This window comes from Aulonocara stuartgranti (genome assembly GCF_965226115.1).
Source record: "Aulonocara stuartgranti genome assembly, chromosome: 18".
Lineage (NCBI taxonomy): Eukaryota > Metazoa > Chordata > Actinopteri > Cichliformes > Cichlidae > Aulonocara > Aulonocara stuartgranti.
In genome coordinates, this window is record NC_138954.1 from 35,151,334 (window position 1) to 35,176,165 (window position 24,832).

General features: G+C 41.6%; 2 protein-coding genes across 3 annotated transcripts in view; both read right to left on the reverse strand.

Moving 5' to 3' along the window:
• The window catches only part of cntnap2b (contactin associated protein 2b), a 43,157-nt gene extending 33,029 nt beyond the window's left edge, over window positions 1-10,128 (reverse strand). Inside the window, exons 1-4 of one of the 2 annotated variants that reach the window (XM_082513991.1) lie at window positions 9,673-10,128; window positions 1,695-1,811; window positions 691-884; window positions 11-158 (exon numbers count right to left, since the gene is read on the reverse strand). In XM_082513991.1, coding sequence (XP_082370117.1) covers window positions 11-158; window positions 691-884; window positions 1,695-1,811; window positions 9,673-9,754 — 541 coding nt within the window. In that variant the 5' untranslated portion in view covers window positions 9,755-10,128. Of the gene's footprint in view, window positions 1-10; window positions 159-690; window positions 885-1,694; window positions 1,812-2,568; window positions 2,820-9,672 lie in introns of those variants that run through there. The other variant, XM_082513992.1, reaches the window with a different exon arrangement.
• Window positions 10,129-16,408: 6,280 nt separating this feature from the next.
• ccr12a (chemokine (C-C motif) receptor 12a) lies at window positions 16,409-24,192 on the reverse strand. The gene is made up of 2 exons (XM_082514052.1): window positions 24,060-24,192; window positions 16,409-19,345 (listed from the first exon to the last, which is right to left on the reverse strand). The coding sequence occupies exon 2, from the start codon at window positions 19,329-19,331 to the stop codon at window positions 18,249-18,251; it is 1,083 nt and encodes a 360-aa protein (XP_082370178.1). The 5' UTR covers window positions 19,332-19,345; window positions 24,060-24,192; the 3' UTR covers window positions 16,409-18,248.
• Between the last annotated feature and the right edge of the window lie 640 nt (window positions 24,193-24,832).

Here is a 24,832-nt window from a genome sequence, read left to right on the forward strand (position 1 = left end):
TTGCACTTACAGTATGAGCAGCCATACAGCTCCAGGCGCACCCCGACGCGACCCGCCCTGCTCCAGTCCACTGGGATGAAACGGATGTAGCGAGCCAGGATGGCATACTGCAGCTCGTGGCGAACTACACCCTCGCTGTTCACATTCCCTTCAAATGTCTGAAACAACATTTGTTTTAAAGAGAAAATCAGATCTAAATGTAGTTTTTATTCATTAGAAAATGAATCAAATAACATTAAACCACATGTTTTTTTTTCATTGGTTAATTAGAAAAGTGAAAAACACCTTCAGGCAGCTGTTGATGTGATTTGGTGTTACATTTAAAAAAAACAGAAGTCAAATCGGAGGTTTTGTCCTGATAATAACATGGTTAGTACCCATTAATCCATAAATACTGGAGACTCTAAACGGAGCAAATACACACCACAGGTCCACACCTGTGAAACTGACTCACACTGCAACATTAAACACAGGCTTACGTTACAGTGTGAGAACGAGGAGCAAAAGAAGAAGACTAGAAGGAAGAGGAGTAATAGTTTCAGTAATAGCACCGTGCCACAGATCTAAATTTAAAATATTCCACCTGTCAGGGTTTAGTCTTCCTAAACCCTGACAGGTGGAATATTTTAACATCAGCGTCGACTTGAAATGATATTTGTGTCGATAAGTCGGTCCGACTGATTTCCTTACCCAAATGTTTCCATCCTGTAGATAAGGTCTCCAGTTTTTCTGTGTGTCACTGTAAAGTAGCCGATACTTTGTGGTCCAATCAGAGCTACTATAGCAACCCTGTGTTGCTATGGCAACCACCTGCTTCTTAGAACCAAGGTCTACTTGTAGCCACGGGTAACGGTCTGTATCCAATGGCGACCACCCTCCAGAACCTAGATTTTGGGATGTTGTAAGTTTGGGAAGGGTTAAAGATGTCAGAGAAAAAAGTGAGTAGATGAAGAAAAAACGACATTTAGAGCCTAATCGTCTTCAGTGTCTGCACTACTTTATCTGGAGAATTATTCTGAGGCTTTGCCCACACGAACTTTAAGCCAAAAACACTGCACACATGAGCTCACATGCCAAATGTGATTTTTAAAAACAGTGAAAAAATGCCCACAGATGATGTATCTAAAGAATAAATATATCAATTCTCATTTATGTCTAATCTAATCATCTCTTAAATTAAATGGTCATTATTATTTTATACTGTTAACATTTACATATGCTCTACAGGCAGCCAGATGTTTATAGTCAGGTGAGGTAAAACTTCACATGGGAACCAGTAAACCCACGAATCATGGTTATGTTTACAGTCACATAAAAAAGAAAAACGTTGATACCTGAGACGTTACTGAGCATTAGAACAGCTTGTTCAGTGTTCAGTGTTCGTTTATGACAAGATCAACACTTTATGTTGATGTTGAGTCCAAGTCAAAGTTCAATAAACATGTTCAGCTGAGGGGCCGAGCTGCATCTCAGCAGGAGTCTGCAAACCGCTTTCTTCTTCGACATAATTATTTAGTCACAATTATACAACTAATACATGTCGGCACTGTGAGCTAGAGTCTTAACAGAAGCTGACATTTAACACCAAAGCTGTGGAAATGCAGCCATGAATGGACCCAGAAACCGGTTTAATATTAACCCCTCCACAACCCAGAAATACAAACAACCTCATCCTCAAGATTCCCGAGGCATACCTTGTTTCCGGCTGAGTTTGGCATAACCGGCTCCGTTTCCTCGGCTGTATAGAGACGACCCGGTGAAGGAGCTGTAAGGAAGAGGAGTGGCCAAGCTGTCCTCACACTTCCCTGAACCTGAAACAGAAGCCCACAGATGTTTCCTTCAATGCTACCAACAGGCCAACGTTTTACCGTGTGCTGCACTTCTACATCGCATCCTCATCCAAGACACGAAAACAGCAGCACGAACTCACAGCAGTCGTTTGCAGCTGCTCACCTGCGTTTTCAGGTAAATATTCATAACTCCACGTAATCCGCTCTTCATGTTGATAACAAAGTTGGCTTTGAGGACATTATTTTACACTCTAATGAGAACTGATTGATGTGTCTTAATACCCAGCAGACAAACACCAAAATCCATCATTTGGACATTTTGTTCCACTTGTACAAAGAACCAATGTTCTCGTCTGTTTATCAAACAATTGAAAGCTGACTGAACCCACTCGTTTGTTCGAGCCAAGGTTAACACGACATCACCGACATTAACTCATCTGTATAACTGACACTGGGAGGTTAGGAGGAGTGTGAGGCTGATGCTGCTGATCTCAGCTCTGTGAACATTTGGATGGAAACTGATGAAACTGGGTGTGATGACAACAAAAAGATGTTTAATGACTGCGTCTGAGATTCTCTGATTAGAGTTTAGAGAGTTTAGAGTTCCAAGCTCCAACGTGTCCAGAACTCTGCTGCCCGTATTATTACTAGGACTTCTTCTACCCACCACATCTCCCCAATCCTGAAGCAACTTCACTGGCTCCCGGTCAAATTTCGCATCCATTTTAAAATAATTCTGTCTACATTCAAGGCTATTCACTCTCTCTCTCCACCGTACCTCTCTGACTTATTACAGATGAAGCTCCCATCCCGCTGCCTCAGATCTTCATCTTCTCTTTCTCTCTCTGTTCCCTCTGCTCGTCTGATCACAATGGGAGGGAGGGCCTTTAGTTGCTCTGCCCCTCGACTTTGGAATTCCCTACCCCCGGACCTCAGAAATATTAGCTCATTCTCTCTTTTTAAGTCCACCCTTAAAACTCATTTGTTTAAAATTGCCTATTCTTAAATTTCTGTATGTTTTAACTTTTATCTTCTATTCTTACCATTGTGTATATTTCCAGTTTTTATCTGTTGTACAGTGTCCTTGGGTGCTTTGAAAGGCGCTATTTAAATAAAATGTATTATTATTATTATTATCTGCTGAAACTACACACTATCTGCTATCAGAGGAAGAGAGCAGAAACACTCAGCACAGCAACATAACCGATGTATAACACGTGTGTGTGAGAGAGAAAGAGGGAGACAGGTGCTGAGCATAGTGATGAGCTTGCTCATATGCATTACAAAACAAGCCTCGCATGCATTCAGCAGCATAAAGAAAGGCGACAAACACGACGTCGTCAGCAGACGACCTGAAATCAGCGTCTCCACCTGATCTTTCTGACAGCAGTACGTCTGAGCTCCTGCTGCAAAACCACAATGATATTCCTACAAATCCAGTCTAACTGCTTTTTTAATCACATCGAAAAATAAACTGAGTGGTGCAGAGTTGATCTAGGCTCTAATTTAGTTTCCCGTGTGATGACAGCGCTGCTGCTTCTGGAAGCTGACCCGCCTGCAGTTTAGGGCTGCTCAATTAATTTACAATCTGGGCTTTCAACGATCATTAAAAATGACTGAGCCGATTATTAGCCCCTCCCTCGTGCTTTACTCTCGCGCTGCTCCGTGTGGCAAATCGAGCGCACCTCTCTGCATTTCGAACACGTGTCACAACAATTAAGAGCAGCGGTCCCCAACCTTTTTTGCGCCACAGACCGGTTTATGCCCGACAATATTTTCATGGACCGGCCTTTAAGGTGTCGCGGATAAATACAACAAAATAAAACTAGTACTGGTACCGAAAAAAAGAAGATTTATTCATAACACACGTGAAAAGACCCAGGAAAACAGAGTAAACGATAAAAACAATAACAAAATAACGCTGAAAACCGATAAAAACCCTGAAAACTATACATTTCACACCTGAGCCTCAACGAACCAAACGACTCACGCACCGGTACCGGTCCGAGGCCCGGGGGTTGGGGACCGCTGATTAAGAGGACCCGAGGGAAGCTCGGAAAGCTAAGCAGAAGTTATTTGGAGAGGAGAGTGACTGCTGTTGGTTGAAAAGAGGTAAAAAACCTTCAGTGGTGTGGAAACATTATGGGTTCAGTCAGACGTGGATCAAGTAGACACAGTGTGTAAACTTTGCTACAGTGTCGTAGCTGCACCACAGAGCAACACTGCAAAGTTCACTAAACACAGATGTTTACATTTTTCATTTCTTATATTGCAAACATTTGCACTGTTATCAGTATTTGCACTATTTTATATTATTTTTTGACAATCTTTAAAGTCATTATTCAACACATTGTTATTGTTAAATAAATATCGCCAAAGAATCGAGATCTCAATTTCAGTGAAAATAATCGTGATTATCATTTTTGCCATAATCGAGCAGCCCTACTGCTGTTCACCCGACCACTGAACAACCTCCATCCATGCTTTTGTTCTTCATCATCATTTTTAATATGCAAATGCAAGAAAACTGTGAATGATTTCTGATGTTTTTTCTGTTTCTGCACTGAACTGAAGTCTAAACCAAAACTGCTGCTTTGTTGTAGTTTTACATGAGGGATAAAGAATGAAACCAGACGACTGTACTGGGCCATTTCCCCTTGAATCAGCACAATTTGTCAACCGACGTCATCAAGGCAGACATTTGGTTCACTTTAGATCAAACATTCTTCACCAACTTTTGACCATATCCTTTTTAACCAGCTGTTGTGAAGTGATGAACATCGATGCTCCAATCACGGCTGACAAGGTCAAAGATGTTGACTCAGCTGACTTTTTTCAAATGGAAACAAAACTAAATGCATGAACTTCAACAGTTATTTGAGCACAGGCAGGAAAACCCAGCAACCTCAGCAATGACCTAAAACACAGTTTTAAAAATAACATGTAGGGGAAATTAGCCAAAAAAAGCAACAGAAATATTTGCTGAAAGGCCGTCAGCCAATTTATTTTGACATGATTATAAAGGCTGAAACAGTCGGAGTGTTTCACTGGCGCCAGAAATGACAAACGGATACAAACATATATTTAGGAATGCATGTACGTACAAAGAAACATATTAGAGGTCAGAATCAGCAAACACCCCACGGTACTGTGTTATCACCACACAGTATTATTGTATTCTTTACATTTTCAATACGCTGAGTTTCAGATTACGTCCTCTAAGTTAAACTGTTAGTTTTCTTGCTGCAAAATCAGACTATCGATCACAGAAACACTGTGACTGAAAGCCAACATAAATGTTGCCATAATACAGAGTCAAGCTGCTACTTCTGCTCCAAGTTTGTGATTAACTGGGGTAAAGTTGGCAATTACAGGCAATCAGTTTCTGATAAAACACCAATAAACTGTGATAAGTCATCAAAAATCACGTGTTACTGTCTGCTTAGACATAAATTCACATTTAACTATTACATCTGCACTCAGCGAATGTCCTGATTTATACAAATACCAAATAAAGTAACATGTTACCAACCAAAATACAACCAGCTGGTAGCAAGCTGAGCGCACTCTTGTAGAGAACCAGACTCGTTAGTCTGGTGGTATCGATTCTACTTACCAGTTCCAGCTGCACTTGCACTACAATCAGATGATTTTAGTTCACGGTGGTGGGAAACAGTCTACAGCATGGATGTGGCCGTTACTTTTATTTTTGTTGGGCAAAAATGCAAAAGTGCGAGTACAGGGGAAAATGCATCCAGGACAGAAACAGCTGTATTATGGTGATAACACGACTTCAGTTCTTTGCAAAGCAGACACGATGGAGCTAATGAAGACAACCTGGCCAACGCACAGAGCAGGAGAGCTAATGTTACGATTGTTAATATCCCAGAGAAGTCTGAGGGTGATGATGTATTTGGCTACATCATCCCAGGCTTTATGGGGAGGAACACTTCCAAGCAACGGTCATCATAGAGAGAGCACACTGCTTGGGAAGAGCGGCGGATGGGGTCCAGCTTATCCTTATTAAGTTTCTCAACTACAGGGATGAGGACAAAGTGCTCCGCTCGGCCAGAGACAAAGGGACTGTACCTGGATACTAGCCGAGCCTCCTTTTACCTGCACTACACCATCGAGATGATCACTTTCAACAAGGTGAAGAAAAAACTTTGAGAGAAGAACCTTGAGTACAGCAGCACCTATCCCACCAAACTGTGGCTCTGACATGAAGTTTTTCCTCCATCTGAGGTGGAACCTTTCCTGTCCAGTGTGGAAGAGGCCTACAGTAAACCACTGTTACACATGATGATGTAAACGTTGAAATGAGAAACTATCAGCTGCACCTTAAATGTCTAAACACTGTTTTGTTATATGCAACAACTGGTTATCATGCGTGCTACTTTGTACTATTTTCTGTGAACTGGTTTGGTTGTTCCTTTATGAAGCTATGACAGTACTTCTGAACGCTCCGCTGAGGCGCTCAAGGTTAGAGATGGAGTCCTACCTGCCCGCGTTTTTGTCATGGGGAGATTACAGGATGGCTTTTTCTTTTTTTTCCTCTCCACTCTCTCTGTACCACGTTTGACTCTGTAAGTGTTGGAAATCGTAAACATCTGGCAACAAGTCGCAGGCTTAGTCAGACTCTGAGCTGCTCTCCTAACCAGGGAAAGATTCATTTGCAGTGTGTAAACTGAACAGGACGGTTAGACTGTGTTTGATGTAGAGGGAGTAACTCCCCCATCAAAAAGAAGAAAGCATTAACATATCTTAAAAAACTCACCTCACTAATAGAGAACATTTAAAATCGTGCAGAGACTGGGTCGGCCATGTTTTTTATTCGTTATCCAAAGCTAAAGGTGTGGCTTATTAATAAAAACCATAGATGTTAAATTCAACAGAGAAAGACAAACATGGCAGGTTCATTTTGATAGACTGTGTAATGGACATGAACAGAATAGTACTGGTATCCTTGTATGGCCCACATTTAGATGACCCACAATTTTTTAATAGTTTAATACAGCAGGCAAAGTCCAAAGTGTTTGGGCGGTGATTGAACCCGTCAATGGATCGCTCCATGGAAAACTAGTTTCTATATCTCCGACCCGGGGCCTGACAGAATTGGGCCTAAGTGATGTTGAGCAGAGAATATTCATTTTATTCAACTGTTCCTAATACTCACTGAAGAACTGACATGTCTTTGGCCTCACAGACACTCCTCTACCATTTCAGATCACAGTCCTATAAAAATGGAATTGAAGCTTCACCAACCTGAGCCTCTTTCTCCTCCTTCTGGGTGGAGATTTACAGGATATTTGCTAGAAGACCTCAAAATTATTACTTGTATGAATACTAAACCAGACGTGTATCCAGAGGTAAACCTAAACACCTCCTCACATTCAAACATATGAGAAGCACTTAAAGCTTATATGAGAGGTCACATTATTTCACATGTCTCATATAAAAACAAACATAAATGCTTTGGAGTTCCAGGCTTACTGGAACGCTGCGATCACAATGACCCTAACCATAACCCTAGCTGTGTGGATTTCAGTTCTGGATACTTGGAGATGTTGCGTCTCTAACACTGCACCCTAGTCGGAGACACTTTGTGTTGCTTACATCGACTGCAGCAAAAAAGTGTGCACTTAAAAACTGGAAATCAACAGAGCCTCAGAAACACTGGATAAACGAGCTGTCATCATACTGCACTCCCCAAAAAATCCTCCATTCAGTCCGGAGGAAATTAACAGAGTTTGAGTGGACGTGGATCCCTCTCTGAATTTTCTAACACGACTGGACTTGAGGGACCGATCAGTGCTACTCTTCACTGGTTTGTCTACAGCACAGGTGTCGAACTCCAGGCCTCGAGGGCCGCTGTCCTGCTCGTTTTCCAACTAACCTGCCCTTGAAGCTTCATATTGGCAAAGCACACCTGATCCAGGTAATCAGCAGCCAGTAGGGCAGGGATATCTCAACAACAAGCAGGATGCTGGCGCTCGAGGAGCTTGACACCCCGGGTCTATGCTTTTACTTATTTATTTTATTCTATTTTGTCTCTGTGTCTTATTTATTATCTTTTAAAACAAAAAACAGAATGTCCTGCTGTAAAGCATACTCGATGCAAACCTTTGTTAATTATTGTATGTACTTAATTAAAAAACACGCCTAGAAAGCAGGGACGTCACAATACCAGAAGATTAGTAGTGGGAACAGTCCCAGTACAATTATGTGATTCCCATTTTGATAGCAAATTAAAATGATTGTCCCAGCTACGTAACCACAATCGTCTTTAAAATCAGTGACACGGTGGTGATAGACCACGAGAGGACACGACACAGCCTGATGTTAGCGTGGCTGCTGTAGCCTGTTAATGCTACTGTGAGCTAAAACAGCAGTTATGTTAGCTTAAGCATTTCTACAATGGCCTCAGAGAACACTTGTGTGTCTTTCACAGTAACAGAAGGGCAACACTGGAGGCTGCTTGATGTTGAATTGAAACCTGTAATTCTTTGAACAGATGCCAGATGTTCAGGTGCTCTGGTAAACTGGAAGCATTTTCTCTCCCAGTATAAAAAGCATGATAGCACTGGTTGCATATTATCCGTTGTTAACCTTTGGTCACTGACTTTGAATGCAACAAACTTTCATACCCGACTCTGCCCTTCTTATCACTGAGCTGGAGCAGCGCTGCCTAGCTGTAGTTTTCAGTGTGTATGCTGGGTCCTTATTCTTCTTCGTCACCACCAGCTGCATGCATGTGCTGCCCCCTTTAGTTCCAGCAGAACTGGAGCCTCGGTAAATATGCTGCTCACAGTACCTTATACTAAATTATCCATCCGTTCATTTCTTCCATGTGTCCACTTCAGAGTAACTATCGTCATGGTATCAGAATTTCTGTGTCAAAATCAATACGGGCTCTGGTCACAGCCCAATAAAAGATCACAGTTCTGTCATATTCAGTTACTCTTATTGGCTCCTTATTAAATCCAGAGTCAAATTTTAAAAAGCTCTGATGCCCATGGTTTTTGGGTTGGGTCTGCTACTGGTCTCAAGTGTAGATAAATGGGAAGGTTGTATGAGGAAGAGTGTTTGGCTGAAAAACCTGTGCCAAACCAAACATTTGACTGATTACGTCACATGAATACGTTAAACAGATTAATAAGATTATCCAAGTTACCAGAACCAGTCAAAAACAAGACAAAAGTCAAAAAGCCCGTGGATCATGTTGGCATTTAGAGTTTTCTCAACTTTTTCTTTATTGTCCTGTGTGCATTCATGATGCCTTTCTTCCCTCCTCCATATGTGCTTATATGTCCCTAATACATGTGATTAGTTCTACCTGCTTTATACTGTGTGGTCTTTGGGGGTCTCCCGATGCTCCTCTTTTCCCTTTCCTATCACTGCCCAGCCAGTCACCGGCCGCAGCAGATGGCTGCCCTTCCCTCAGCCTCATTCTGTCGGAGATCTCTTCCTGTTGAAGGGCTCTATGTGACTGCTGGGGCTCTTACCTTTTGCATCAGCAGCTCCATGAACAGAACAGCTGCTGTGATCTAAATAAATACAAGCTACACTGAGACTCCTGCTATTTATAGCTCCATCTGTGGAGCATGCATGGATATATTACACAGTCACAGATGGTGTGTATTGGTCATGCTATTATTCTGATGTGTTGTTGAGATTCTGTCTAGAAGTCCACGGTGGACCGAGACACGAGTGTGTCTCCACGCAGAGCTGCTATTTCTACTGAAGCCCAATCCTTTTACACGTTAGACAGAAATATTGGTACGAGCGTAATTTTCATATGAATGAATGTTTCCAAATTAACCTCGGTTGCTACGGTAGTGTGTGTGTGTGCGTGCGCGCGCGCGCGCGACAGCCTACTTACGGGATGCTGAGGATGCAGCGCTGGAGTTGCTGATGATGTTACAAAAGACGGGCAGCAGTAACAAAGCGCTCCGATGAAACATGTTATCCGCACGGTGAACGAGACGAGCACAGACAACAAAGCAGGTGCAGGCGGGATCCCGTGCCGCGTTCCCTCCGCTGGGCTGTCTGTTGTTCCAGCGACACACAGCCGAGACGCGGTTTTCCTTTATTAGCAGCCAGGAGCAATGGTTGTCCGCCCACTGCGTCGTGTACGTCTTTGCTTTCTCTCCTGTCCCATCAATCTGCCAAGCGGCACCCCAGCTGACTTCAAACGACACCCTCCGGTACCAGCCTGTGAGCGGGACGCGACTGTGCTGCGGGCCGGGCCTCGAGCTCCAGGTGCGTGGTCAGACAGTGCGATGGAGGAGCAATCAATACACCGCAGGAGCAATCGATACACCCCCACTCTCCACAATACTTGGTACGGTCTGATATGTACAACAATACAGGGTTCTTTGAAAGGAGGGGGGACAGAGGGGTAACAGAAGGGTCCGCACGCGTCCCGGAGGGAAAACACAAGAGAGGTGGCACAAAGCACAGAAAGGCCTGGAACAAAATATCATCTTCAGTTTATTTTTAACATAAAAACATGGAAATCAGCCTCCACGACAGACTCACACCACAAATTCAGACTAAAAGATACATTAAACACACAAAAACAAAAGGCCTGAATTAATATATAGAAATGGTTCGGAGTAAAAACAGGCCAGTTTACACCATAGCATACTAAAGACAGTGCGCTCACACCACAGATGTGTCCCTGCTCCTGTAAAGAGCAAAGAAATAAACATAATGAAATATTCTTTAGAAATGATCACAAAGCAGCTCTTAATGAGGCTTCAAGGATAAATGAATGATGACAACTTCTTTGTCTTATAGTCAAATTTCAGGACTTCATGAAATCCTTTTTACAATGTAAGCGCATTTTTGGGTGACTTCACTTCATGATCAAAATCAATAAACAAACAAAAAACAGTGTAAAAAGTATTTACACTCAGGTTACTCTCACAAAAACAAGATTTAGACGGAGCTTAATGATGGTACACTTTAAGACACTGTAATCCTTGGCAATGTAACTAAATGACACATTTTCAGGTGTAATGTAGTTATTTTTATGTAACATTATTAACATTGTAACTATTTATATATAATTAAATAAATAATAATTAAACATAAATAGTTACTAAACCCACTTCTGTTAGTGTTTGTTTCTTTAAGGAAGAACAGGAGAGTGATTATCTTTTAAAAGATTTCATTTGTTTCAGCAGTTGAAGTTTCAGCGCTGGATCAACGGTCTGCTCTACACAAAGGATGACCCTGCAATACACTTTTATACCACAACAAGAACAAGTCTGATTATGACTGTGTTCTTCTACGATGTGGCCGGTCGTGCCATCCTGCGAGTGGATCTTCTCCTGCACTTCATCCTCGTCTGACCTCGTCTGCATCTGCTCCTTTTTTGGAAAAAAATAGACAAAGAAAAAACACCTCCCTAACCTAACCTCGCTATATTAATATTATATAGCAATTCTCAGCCTGTTGTTCTCTGCTTATTATCCAAGTCCGGGACATTCTGTTCGGACTCTCTTGGCACAGAGAAATATCGCCCTGACTTTAACTAGTTATGAAGTTTAAGCATGTTTGCAATTCCCTCTGCAGCTCAACATGTCAGTCTCAATATTCAACTCAATCATTGTGCTGAATTGATGCTGAATTGATGACACAGAGTTAATAAGCAAAGTTCCAATGTGTATATAAAAATCACAAAAAAAACTTTGCTAAATCATTTCATTCCTAACACACCGTCAGTCAGTTTCTATTCAGTGTGAAATCCAAACATAAGCCATCTTGAAGTATTTTACATAGTAAGGTTATATATTAATCTAAGGTTGCTATAGAGAGAAACCTAATGATTACATTCAAACAAGCGCTTAGCAACAGTGGGAAGGAAAAGCCCCTTCTCTGTTCCTCATGTTCCTTTTTATTCCCCTTTTTCGGTGGATTTCACAGTTTTTGTGTCTCTAACACTTCACAAAATGCTTGTTACCACTTTAATTTCACTTCCCATTGTCTCCCCAGCTGTGACCTGCTGAAAAGAAAACATGGCACCTGAAGACGGCACACTGAAGGAAATGTGGTGAACCAGTCACAGGGCCATGGGCAGTAAAGGCTCATTGATGCATGCGAGGAGCGAGGGCTGGCCTGTGTGGTTTGAGCCAACAAACGAGCTACTATAGCTCAAATTGCCAAAAAGTTAAAGCTGGTTCTTATAGAAAGGTGTCCCAGCACACCGTGCACTGCAGAGCTGCTCCAGACCAACCAGGTTGACTATGTTGACCTCTGTCCACCACCAAAAGCACCAACAATGTAAAAGTGAGCATCAGAACTGGACCTCAGAGCAATGAAAGAAGTCGGTCTGGTCGGATTGCTTTTTACACTGCATCGATGGCCAGGTGTGTGTATGTCGCTTACCTGGGAACAACTGGCACCAGGATTCACTATGGGAAGAAGGCACGCTGGCAGAGGCAGTGTGATGCTTTTGGCAAACCTTGGGCCCGTCCCTGGGGTAAATGGTAAATGGACCGGCTCTTATATGCACTACTCTACCTGAGCACTCAAAGCACTTTATGCCTCATTCACTCATTCATACAAGCTCCTTTTTCCATAGTTTTTTCCTAGGTATTCTCACATTCATACTGCATTGGAGATTAACTTGAAGTTAGTATCTTGCCCAAAGATATTTGGCACGCACGCTGGGATCGACTCACCATCCTCTGGTTAGTAGATGACCTGCTTTACCTCCTGAGCTACAGCCATCCCCCTGGTGGCTGGGTCTAACTGAGTCCATGCATCAACGGGTCAGGGCTGTTTTTTGGGGGGAGACCAACACAATATAAGGCAGGTGATGATAATGTTATGCCTGATTGGTGTATATTTACTGTATAGTTAGCAGAAAGGTCAGGTGATGCATTAAATAATGATATCATCATCATCTGTGAACTGACATAATGATCACTTCCTTTGCTAGCTACTCTTGACCAACTATAAGCGACTGAGCAGCCCAAAACATAACTAAATCCACCTGCTGAAACCAACCAATAAACAAACCTCAACAAGGGACCCCAGACCAAAACATGAGCAAAACAAGTCAAAAAAGCCTAACTTTGAAGGTCCAACGTAACAAAACAGTTCTAGAGGTCAACCTGGAGGTTGGCAGCACAAAAGCCGGTAATCTAACTGTTCGGGAGATCAACCTGAAGGTCGGCCACACAGCCATTAAATATTCCTTATTTCAGGAGGTCGACCCCTGAGGAGTCCATGGCAGAACAGTTCAGGGCGCCAACCTCTGAGCCAGCGGCGACAATGGAGCAGTTGAGGATGTGGAAGATGGCGGTGACAGAGTTCAAGAGGCCATCCATGACACTGAAGATGCCCAGCCGCTGGCCTGGAAAGTGGCCGGTGACGGTGAGGTACTAGATGTGGATGTGCGGGCTGAGCAGGACCAGACGAGGCAGGATCAGACGGTGGTGTGGCAACCACAGGCGAGGTAGCTGGACCAGATGGCAGCGTGGCAGTTGCAAGCGATGGAGCAGGTGGTGGTACTGCAGGTGACACTGATGGCTGGATGGACTCCTCGGAACCTACAACAGAGACAGACGGCTGAAGCGACCCCTCAGGACCTCCAGCGGAGACAGAAGATGGTTGGACGGGCACCTCGGATCCTCTAGCTGGAACGGATGGCTGGAGGACCAGAACCTCCAGTGGAAACATGAGGAGGCTGGATGAGCTCAGCTGATTTCATAACTGACGCAAGTAGTTGCTGGCTGGCTCCTCGTCTGTTCTTTCTATCTAAAATATAACAGCACACTGGAGTAAACTCTCTATCATCTCACACTTCTGTTTTATCAGTTTTCTGTTTGACGTTTATTCAGCTGTGTAAAAACTATAACTTTAATCTCAGCCAAACCGATTTACTGACGAACAAATAAAACACTGAAAAAAGCCAAACGATAACATTTTTAAGTTATCTAAGTGACTTATATATCATGTTTAACCTGAGTAGCGAAAGATCACGGGGGTTTGAAAATGATGTGTCGGGAGTTTGCTGTTCTCGCCGGCTCTAGTGAGCCTTGAACTACCGGTCAGCTATCGAGCTGGTGGGTAACAGACGTCTCCGAAAACATCGGAGCGCTTTTGCAAATATGTGATGTCTTGATAAACCGAGCAGATATTTGAAGTTTACACAGCTACTTTCTATAGTTGCAAACAGAGTTGCAGAATGGTACTGAGAAAGTCACTGTCCATCGGGGGTAGCCCCTCCCACAACCAGGGAAAGACTGACACACATCTGGTGTACTAACCCTTCCCATTCCTCCTTTCCGGAGCTATGCAGTCGATAGTGATTCCACAGCTTGAATAATTTCTCTTTCCTGTGTCACTGGGTCCGGCATGGTCAGGTCCTACTGGCACGATCTGAACTGGCAGACTGTGTGGAGGGAGGAAGGGGACCCAAAAGCAAACACTGAGGAAGACTGTGCTAAGTTTGCAAAACAAAAGCGAGCCTTATTTGGGCTGATTCATGAACTACAAAACCAAAAAGTGAGAACTAAGACCAGACTATGACTTTATAACTTTGACTGTGATTCTAACTGTGACTTAAACTGAGAAGTAAACTATGATTTTAACTGTGACTATGACACTAACTATGACTGTGACTGCATGGGGGGAGCGTAAGTAGGCAACCTGACAACTAACAGTAAGAGACACAAGACTTAAATACCCAGGAGGGTGATGGAGGGAAGTGAACACACATGGGGAATCAGCTGACACAATTGACCATAATGACACCACAGGGCAAGTGTAAACAAAGCACATAGAACATGGAAACAAGACTTTTGAAACAAACAGGAAACATGTCGAGACGCAGACATGCCATGAACTTGACAACAAGAACCACACAGGCATCAAACATGAACCAGGGAGACTTAGTACAGGGGGAGATGATATATAAGGATCTAAAAACCAAAGGACTAAAACGCCAACCTGGACATCGTAGAGATTTACTAGATAAGCTAAACTGAAACTAGAACACAAATGAATAACAAAATACAGTGAAACTCAAAAACGCTGCGGTCCCAGTACTGTGACACTCTGCTGGTTTGAGATCAGCTGACTGACCTGCCTTGAGAAACTCTTTCAGTTTTGCTTTGTGATTTGGGTTATTATTCATTTGCACTGTAACATGCTGTCTGATCAGATTTGCAGCATTTGGTGTGCACCTCAGAATTCAGTAGGCTGGTTTCACTGGCAGCTATACATGCCCGTGCCATAACACTGCCTCTAAACTCGTTGACAGATGATGAGATATGCTTTGGCCATTTCCAGTCATCGGGATACAACTTCATTTTGGTTTCATCTGTGCAGTTTGCAGATGTTTCCTAAGTCTAATCTGGCCTTCCTGTTCTTGAGTGTAACCGGTGGGTCACACCATGCTGTAAACCTTTTCTATTTCCATCTGGTGCCTCTTCATTGTAGGCTCTTACATGATACACAAACCTCTTGTTCTTGACTTGGTTAGATGTTGTGCAGAGGTTTTATTTAATGAATGGAAAATTCTGGAGTCATCCATTGTAGCTGTCCTCCATGGTCATTCAGGGTTTCTGAAGTCGCCGGGTTAGCCAGTGCATAGCTTCCCTGCATCCATGACTTGGTAAACAAGTCATAGTTTAGTATCTTATATGTGAGGTTGGAACTCACTGCAGACCAAGTCTACCTACATACCTGCTCAAAAGCATAGCTCAGGGGCTTGTGGCAGTTTACAGTTTTTATTTACAAAGAATCTGTTTAGTACATCTAACTGTTCTTCTTATAACCATTATGAACTACAGTCATAATGGTTATAATTGACAATAGAACATATTAAACATATCCAATATTTCAGAAAAAACATTTTTGAATTTGATGGCAGGAACACAACTCGAATGTTATACCCTTCATCTAACATCCATGGCCAATTTGGAATTACTAATGAATTGCTGCTGCACAGGGAGAACGTTCAAATGTGGCGGGGCGTGGTCCGTGGCGTGGCTGTGGGGGAGGTTGGCGCACCTGAGCGGAATCAGCACATCACTCCTCCCCTGCACATAAATGAACTAGGGCCTGTTGTTGTGTTGTTGCTGATGTGGATGTCGAGCTGTGAGCGGAGAGCTGCAGCTGTGGTTTGTACAGCAACCGTGTGTAAAGATGTCCTGAATGGTGAATCGTGGTCGTGTCCTGCCCCCTACCTGTCACACCATCCCAGTATCAATGGGCCCCAGCTGGGTTTTTAGCTACGAACCTTCTTGCTGTAAGTGCTGGAGCATACCAGACCCAACCCAGCTCAGTAGATACGGCGTGCTCAGGGTGATGGCCATCCAGATCCTCAGGCCAGTGTTTATGAAAATGACGAACAATATTTGTAACAACACTGACTCACACTGTACAGATAACCAAGCCTATTTCATCATTTCAGCATGTTGCTGCAATACATAGTTATTTTGTCCTGTTGCATGAGGTGATTCACTAGAAAATGCGTATGTGACAGGAAGCAACAACCAGATGTTCTGTCAGAAAAGGGAACTAATCTGGTCGTTTGCTAAGACTCCCAAAGTAGTAATAAATGTTTCCATAAAAGGACAGACGGCAGTGAGGAAAAGTTTAAATCATCCATACAGTTTATTTAAAAGATACAGATGCATTGCAAACATATACATTATGTTACAATACAAGAACAGTCAATATAAAAACCATCAAATCATAAAGCAGAATACAGAAATATGCAGTAGGTGCAGAAGTAGCCAAAACGTCATCATTCAGTAGCTTTAAACTGTTGAAATGAAACCCCAGTTCCAAAAAGCCTGTGTCAAATCAAATAGTTCATTTTGAATTTGATGTCTCAGTTTAAATGTGCAATGTTTTCTGTATTGTGAATAACATATGGGTTTATAACATAACTACATATCAGCCTGGTAATAATACATGTTTCCAGAAGCATCCTGGGTTGATCTTTTCATTCAGCTTTTTGGCTACATCCACATAACACCTACAAACGATTAATACCAACATCACTTTATCCAGCAAACATAGAGCTGTTAGCTCGCACTTTCTCAAATATATGATCCCACTCTGCTCTGCTGCCTGAAAATCACAAACCAGAGACTGACCAGACAATCAGTTGTTTCATTTCGGCAACACATAATCATAATTCTACAGCATGACTATGGTAGATATAGCTGTAACGTAACACATGAAGTATGCATACCAAAAGTAATTTCATAGCTGTTCTTGAGTATGAGTCTAATACATGTTAACACAAATAGAACATTATTGGATGATTTCAGTTAGGCACTCTTGATTTAAACACGTGACAAACATGAAGCAGGTTTAAAACTTAATCTGACAGAGCGGCGCAGCAGGAGACGAGTGAAGTCAACTAAAGATTGCTTATTATCAGGGTGGAGTGAAGAGTATTAGATTAAAACGTTAGATTGTCCAGTTAAAAAACTTTTCCTTAAACAAAGATTCAGAATATCAAACTTTCACATGCATTATTATAATTATATAATTCAAGGCAACGTGTTTTTAAGTAGCCTAATAATTGTATCAGTGTCTGTAGGTATCAAATAAAAGTACACTTCAATAGTATTTCTACAATGTTTATGTTTAATAAGAGAAGGATTCGTTGCATATTAGGCTACCTATATGATTTCTTTCTAGTATTTACATATGAACACAAAAATGACAGCAAAGCAAAGATGGAACCAGCCTTCAAAGCGGTCGCCACAGCACACTGGAAGTTTGACTGCTAATCACGTTTTGGTACCTGTTGCAGTTCAAGTTCTGTCTGCTGAGCTTGGGTTGGCAAAGACTCAGCTTTAAAATCTCTCTGGGTTCTCAGCTAGCGTTGCATTAGCATGCTGTCTGAGCCGATGATTGAGCCAAAGTTGTTAGCAGTATAAAGAGTTTTTTTCTGCCCTGGATGCAGTTTGCACTGTGCTACCACGCTGTTATACAAGAAAAATAAATGTTCACATCTCCCAAAGCGCCAGCATTTTCCTCCACTTGCACATGAACTGAAATCAGTTGTTCAAGTAGTAGGAAGAAAAAAAACCATATAAACATGAAACAGATTTTGTTTTTGTATCTGCTTGGTGCACAGATGCCTCTCTGACATCTGTCTGTGAAATGTGCTGTAAAAACCAACTTGTACTTAGACAACTGAAGAACCTTTGTAAGTAACAACATAATTGTAACTAATGTAATTACTGAATTTGCTACAGTAAAATGTTACATTACTGCATCACTGAAAAATGTAATGTAATTACTTTGTAACGCAACACAACGAACACGGGGCCAGACTGGTTTGGTGCTGCAGGGATATAACAAAATGATTGTGGCCATCATCTCTGACCTTTGCCAGTTACATTGGTGACAGATGGCCTAAAGAATGCATCAGTGAGAGACGTTACAACAGTAGACCAACACACATGTGGGTGTTTAGTACTCGTATAAAGAGTGTGGTGTCCGCTGTGACGTTGTCCTGGTGCTCTGGCTATTGAAGCTAATGTGTCTCTTCAAACAAGGAATCTTCTTACCCACCAGCCTCTTGAAGTGGCTCTGAAACTTCTTTCCTAGAAAGGTGTAAAACACAGGACTAATGCAACAATACAAATAGGCAACGTTTCGGGTCACATAAAGTGCATAGTCCAAGCTTTCTGCGCTAGAACACGATTCTTCAATGGAACTGGAGATCTGTATTGCTCGAAGAAGTATGACGATATTATATGGAGTCCAGCAGGCGAAGAATGTGAAGATGATGACAAATATGAGCTTTATGGCACGGCACTTTTCTTTCATGCGGGTGGACATGATGCGTATGGTGATGCTGATGTAGCAGTACATCACCATGAACAGGGGGAGAAGAAAGAAGAGCAGAAATTGCTGGTAGTAACTGAAAAGACGCCAGCGCTTCATGGTGTCCTCTGTGAATCCGGACTCCTCGCACATCAGTCCAGTAACAGCATGCTTCCAGACATTTCGAAGAACCAGCTCTTTCACACTCGCTGCAATACTGATGCACCAAACGATCACAGATGCAATGATAGCATATAGCTTTTTCCTGCTCTTGGCAGCTGCCACTGCATGCACCACTGCTAGGTATCTGTCAAATGTCATAAGTGTAAGGAAGAGGATGGAACTGTAGAAACCAATAAAGTAGGCACTGCTGACCATCTTACATAGGGCATTTCCAAACATCCACTCAGATAGATGGTACGTGGCCCAGAAGGGGAGGCTGGCGGCAAAGAGGATATTGGACAGGACCAAATTCAGGAGGAAGATGTTTGTCACTGTGCTGAGCTTCTCATACTTGTAGATGATGAAGAGGACAAGCCCGTTGCCAAGGTAACTCAAGAGGAAATTGACATAGTAGAAAACTGGGATGAATTTTGCACCAAATTCATTGACACCTTTCTTGTCACAGAGCTGGACAGTTTCACTGACCACGTAGCTTTGGTCAGTCGTCTCTGTGTCGTTAAACAGAGTCATGAAGATACTAAATTGGTCATCTCCATCGTCCATGGCTGCGGTTTACCCTGTGGCACAAGAAACATTAAAGACTCGTTTTAGTCAGGAAAAAAATGCTCATAAAACACAAGAAGGAACATCTGATGAGTTTAGGCACCTTGTCCCTTAGTGTGAGACTGCCAGACAGGGTTCTGCTAAAACATCTCAAAGGATCTCAGGGACAGCATGATATGCCATTATTCCCATAGCTATATAACTAGCTATGATACTATATTTGTGCACTAATGTAAATCAGCGCACAAGTAATCATTCCAATGTAAAATTCACAACAATAATTGGTTTCTCAGGAGCAATGGGCTCCAAAGAAGTTTATTCCAACTTCTCACAAGTTGATGAGATTAGCAAATTACTGCATTCTGCTTTTATTCCTATTTCACAGAGCATCCCAACTTCATGCTATATATTATCAGACACAGTTTGATGGGTACAAAAATGGCCAGGACTATTGAAGATCAATATAAGGCACTCCTTTCAAAGATATAAGGACAGAGTAGCATTATGAAATAACTAACCCAATCTGTCACGGTTCTGGGTCCGTTGGACCCAGCAATTGAGTTTATGTTTTGGTTTACTTTTGCATCATGGATTATTCTTTGTTTCTCTGGTGTTTTGTGTTTCAGTTATCTTGGTGTTTTGGATTGTTTTCTCATTCTCTTGTTGTAGTGATGTTTATTATTAGTGTTTCATGTTTTATTGTGAAAGTCTGTGTCTTAGGTTAGTGTGTGCAGCTTTGTTCCCCCTGTCTCGTTAGCCCTGATCTCCCCCAGCTGTGTCTCCCTTCTGTTGCCCATTCCCTCATTACTACCCTGTGTATTTAAGCCCTGTGTTTTCCCATGCTCGGTGTCGCGTTGTACCCTCAGATTATGCCTGTGTGTTTCTTTGGTTTCTGTAGTCACGTCACTTCACGTTTGGTTTTCATGCCAGCAATAAAGCTGAGGTTCTGATTTACAATTCTGTGTTCGAGTCCTGCACTTGGATCCTCCTCTCCGCCTACCCGCACACAGAGCCCTGACACAATCATTGCATACTCCATCCTGTTGGGTTCATTTGTTTCAAAACGGAGAAGAGAAACTGCTGACTTAAACAAGCCCTGATCCTCTCCACTGGTGTGTAATAGAAATGACTCATTTTCAGCAAAACAGGCTCATTTACATTTGAACTTTAGAGTAGGCTGTTGTATTTGCAATGTAACAATCTGGAATAATGTTACATTAACCAGGCTCATCCCAACACAACGTGATTATTAAAAGTGCTCTTTTGCAAAAACAATAAAATATTTATAAATACCTCACATGTTTAACTTGCCACTGCAGTCCCATCAGATTGCAAAATGAAACTACATTTCTTCCTCTGAATTTTTCTGAATTGGCCATTTGTAACTACTTTTGATTTTCCCTCCACATTTAAAAACTGTTTATTTGCCTTGTTTGGAATCATCAGCACAACCTCACCTGTCTGAATCTACAGTTCAGACACAAATCAGACAAAAAACATAAAATCCGAGTAGAAAAAGTGATATTTTTACTGTAACAACCACAAACATGTTTATTGAATCATATTTCATAACTTTAAATGCAAATATAAATGGTCAATTTTAAAATCCTACGCACAAGTTTTGCAAACAAAGTTATTTGCAGCCATTTACCTTTTTTTAATGACCATTTCAAACTATTTACAGAACAATCAGCTGTTCTTCAATAAGATGCCACAAATGATTTGTGCCACTACAAAACAATAATTTCTGTCCACTATAAAGGAAACATCACAGCCTGATACCTGCAGGTCTGACAGCAGCAGGTGTGTCACTGCTGTTTCTACCTGGAGACAGCAGCCGCCTCATTGTTCTGACACACAACACAAAACTATCCACAACACACTAACTACACAAGACAACACATTAACTACACGCTCCAAACACGCTAAACGTCACAAATCTCTCTCTTTTTCTGCTCTCTCTCTCTCTCTCTCTCTCTCTCTCTCTCTCGCCGTCACTCCTCTCCCTAAACAACCAAATGTCATGTCGCCATATCATATTTGATTGGTCGACACGGTGCATTTTTCCACCAACACGAAAGGGCTGGGCTTTTTGCTCATAAGCTGTCGCGGCTCGTAGGATGAGCTGTGTGGAATTGTTAAAGGACCCAAAACGCAGGCACTTCAGATGTGAGGAAGCTTTATAAAGAAGGTGGAAAATACACAAGGCGAGGATGGCGAAAAACAGAACTGGGTAAACCTAAACTGGGAAAACTAAAGAGCAAACCTGAAATGATAACCAAACGGGGAGAATGACACAGATACACAGACAGACGCAGGGAAACCACTCAGGATGACGGAGGAGATTGACGCAGACCAGAGAACAAAACACCATATAAGGCAGATGAACCAGCAACAGGCAGGAGAACACAGGGCTTAAATACACACAGCAGTAATCAGGGGAGACAGGAGGGGAACACAGCTGGGAGAAATCACAGCTGACGAGGCAGGGGAAACGTAAGCTGAACACACTCACATGAGACAAGGACCTTCAGAATAAAACAGGAAACTAACAGACACAGAGGACTCTGTGTCTGTTAGAGGACCAGGCTCATTGTTAGACACTGACCTTAACAGAGACTCACGAGCAGACACAGTGACACCATGGACAAACAGAGGGAACATAGGCAGGCATAAAACAAAACTCTAACATACAGCAAACCTTTAAGCAGTGGAGCGCTGGGCACTGCTTAAAGCTGTAGCGCCCAGATTACTTCCATAGACAGCTCCTTCAGCTGATGTAAGATGCGGTCTGTTTGATGAAAAATAGTAACGCGACTGCATTTTCTTGTTAGTAACGGTAACGCCGTTGTAACGATAGGAATAGTAATTAGTTAGATTACTCGTTACTGAAAACGTTACTTGTAACGCCGTTATTCCCATCAGTGATGGGAAGAAGTCTTCGGGAAGAAGAACAACCACATTCACATTCATTCACCAGTGTATGAATGTATCTACATTACATTCAGGTCACATTCACATCACATAACATTAACTGTTAATACCTTATGTTACTGTTGCATTTAAGTCCATGGGAATTATGTGTTTTCCAAAATTCCAATCTGGACTACACACAAAAATATGCAAGATAAGGTGGTGAAAAGATGGTGGAACATTGTAATCCATTCTAAGTGCGATTAACAAATCAAGTTTGTGCAGGTTTACTGACATGGACTTCAACAGTCAGTCGAGGAGCAAATTTTGTTGTTTTATTTAAAAACTGGTTAATAAAACGCAGCATGATAACTAGTAAAGGTCATCGCTATCCAGATCTTTACGTTTCTCAATAGCAGAAATCTGCAGGTCTTGCACAATTAAGTATTCCATGTAATGTTTCCTCTTCATTGAAATGAATAGATTTCAGTATTTTGTCACTTAACCGCAGCAGGCATCAACAGAAACCATGTAGCAGCTTTGATTGTCAGACTGCGATAACATACCAAAAGAAAAGCGACGTGGAGTAATATCACATCTCGTTTCACTGCTGGTGCAGCCCTCAGTTCAACCTGCTGAGTTCAACACTGCATTCAATTCTTATTGCAGGAGAGTTTACTTTAAAACATCGGTACGGTTTACTGTTATTATTAAGAATAGTTAAGGGTTGATTTAAAGTTAAAAGTGTATTAAAAGGGTTATATGCCATGAGTTACAGTCCTGTGCAAAAGTCTTGATCCAGCCCTAATTTTTTTAAATGTTGCTTTCAAAGAGTCATGGTTTGAAATTGTTTTTAAAAAGTGTTCATCAGCAGTGATGTCCAAACTTTCTGAAGATCCTTCAGAGTTTAGTCGCTGGACATCGGATGTCTTTTCACTCACTTTCAGTCGAGGCTTTGTGCGTCGCTATTTTCAGAGGAAAGTTTACACTGAGTGATGAATCATTCACACATAAAAAGACACAAGATATGAACCGCGCTCCGTCTACACATAACAGACCATAAAAAAACAATTTTAAATTGTATCTTTAAGCAGTTTGTTACTAGGAACCTGTTGCAAAAACACTTACTTGTGCCCATTACTTTACTTAAATAAAAACACTAAACAGAAACATTTTGCTGTGTATGAGAAAGTGTGTTTGACCAAACCTGCACATATAAATAATCTATTACAATGTTAACTCATAAATCAGTTAATACCTGCACAAGCATGCTTACTGTAAACTTGAATGCTATGATTGTTAAAGGCTCATTATCAGTATCAGTGTATATTATTTTGATCAGATGTTTCGTTATGGAAACAGATGTTTCCATAACACAAGTTCCCATGGAAACATCTGTTTCCACTACGGTTGCCTATTTATTCATAAATAGTTATAAACAATAAGCAATAGAATAAGAAAATATCAACACAACAAGTGTGTGTGTTGAAATACACGTCATCATAAAATGTTAATGATACTTTAAACTATATTTAATAACTGGACCTATTACATAAGCAGTTCAGTTTGTAAGTTTCAATCAGGTTACCGTGACTGTTAATATCAAAACTAAAACTGGTTTTCAGTTCTAAGTACAGCCCTCTGCTTCGTTTGACATGATGAAAAACCTTCATCTCCCCCCTGCATTTATTCTGCATCTCCAGCTTTGAATATTTAGAGTTAATAAAGAAGTTTTAGTTACATATAAATATTACACCTATTTTTGAAAAAAAATAAAGTCCTTGATTTTAATGTCTTAAAGGCAATCAAACTCACCCGTGGAGAGAGTGCAAAATGGACAACAAGGAACCCAAGAATGCTGAGCCACTGGAAGATTCACGGCAACTGAACGTGTCAGTGATCAGCGAGTGTTTAAAGGGGACGTCTCAGAGCAGACCTGCAGAGGGTAGAGTGTGAGGAGACAAAGGGTGGACTCCAGCAGTCTCCAAACCATCTGATTCACTTTTAAAGAGACAAAAAGAAGACTGATGCAAACAAGGATTTTTTTTCTTTAGACTTCAGTTGTAACTGTATTTATGTTGGCTTTAAACACTTCTGCCAATAACACACACAAAATCATTTATATGTGTGGAAATTTTTTTAATTATCTATACATCTGAAAGCATTAAAAAACTGCCCTAAAGCACAATAGCTAATAAGAACAATGTCAGGTTGCAAAGGTGTAAAACTTCTGTGTAATAATGATAGTTGATCATATCTGATACCACTTCCTTTCTTCTTCCTCTTTGCACACATATTTCAGTTTTGGTTCTCTGTCCAACAATAGGAAAGAGAAGTTAAAGGTAACGTCAGTCATAAGATTGCTGCCACTTTGGAAAGAATAATATCCAAACTAAACGAGAGATCTGAAACGAATGCAATTTGTTGTTTTCTTAGGACGTTGTGTGGGGATAAAAGAACCCACGTGATGGGGACAGTCGTGTGTCTATAAAGATGGATAAGCTGAGCAGCTGGAGAATTCACATCTACAATTATATAGTTATAATACCACAGAACTATAAACAGCAGTTTGACAGCCACATCAGACA

Coding starts and splice junctions, on each gene's coding strand:
- ccr12a (XM_082514052.1), bottom strand. CDS start 19,331: ATGGACGATGGAGATGACCAATTTAGTATCTTCATGACTCTGTTTAAC.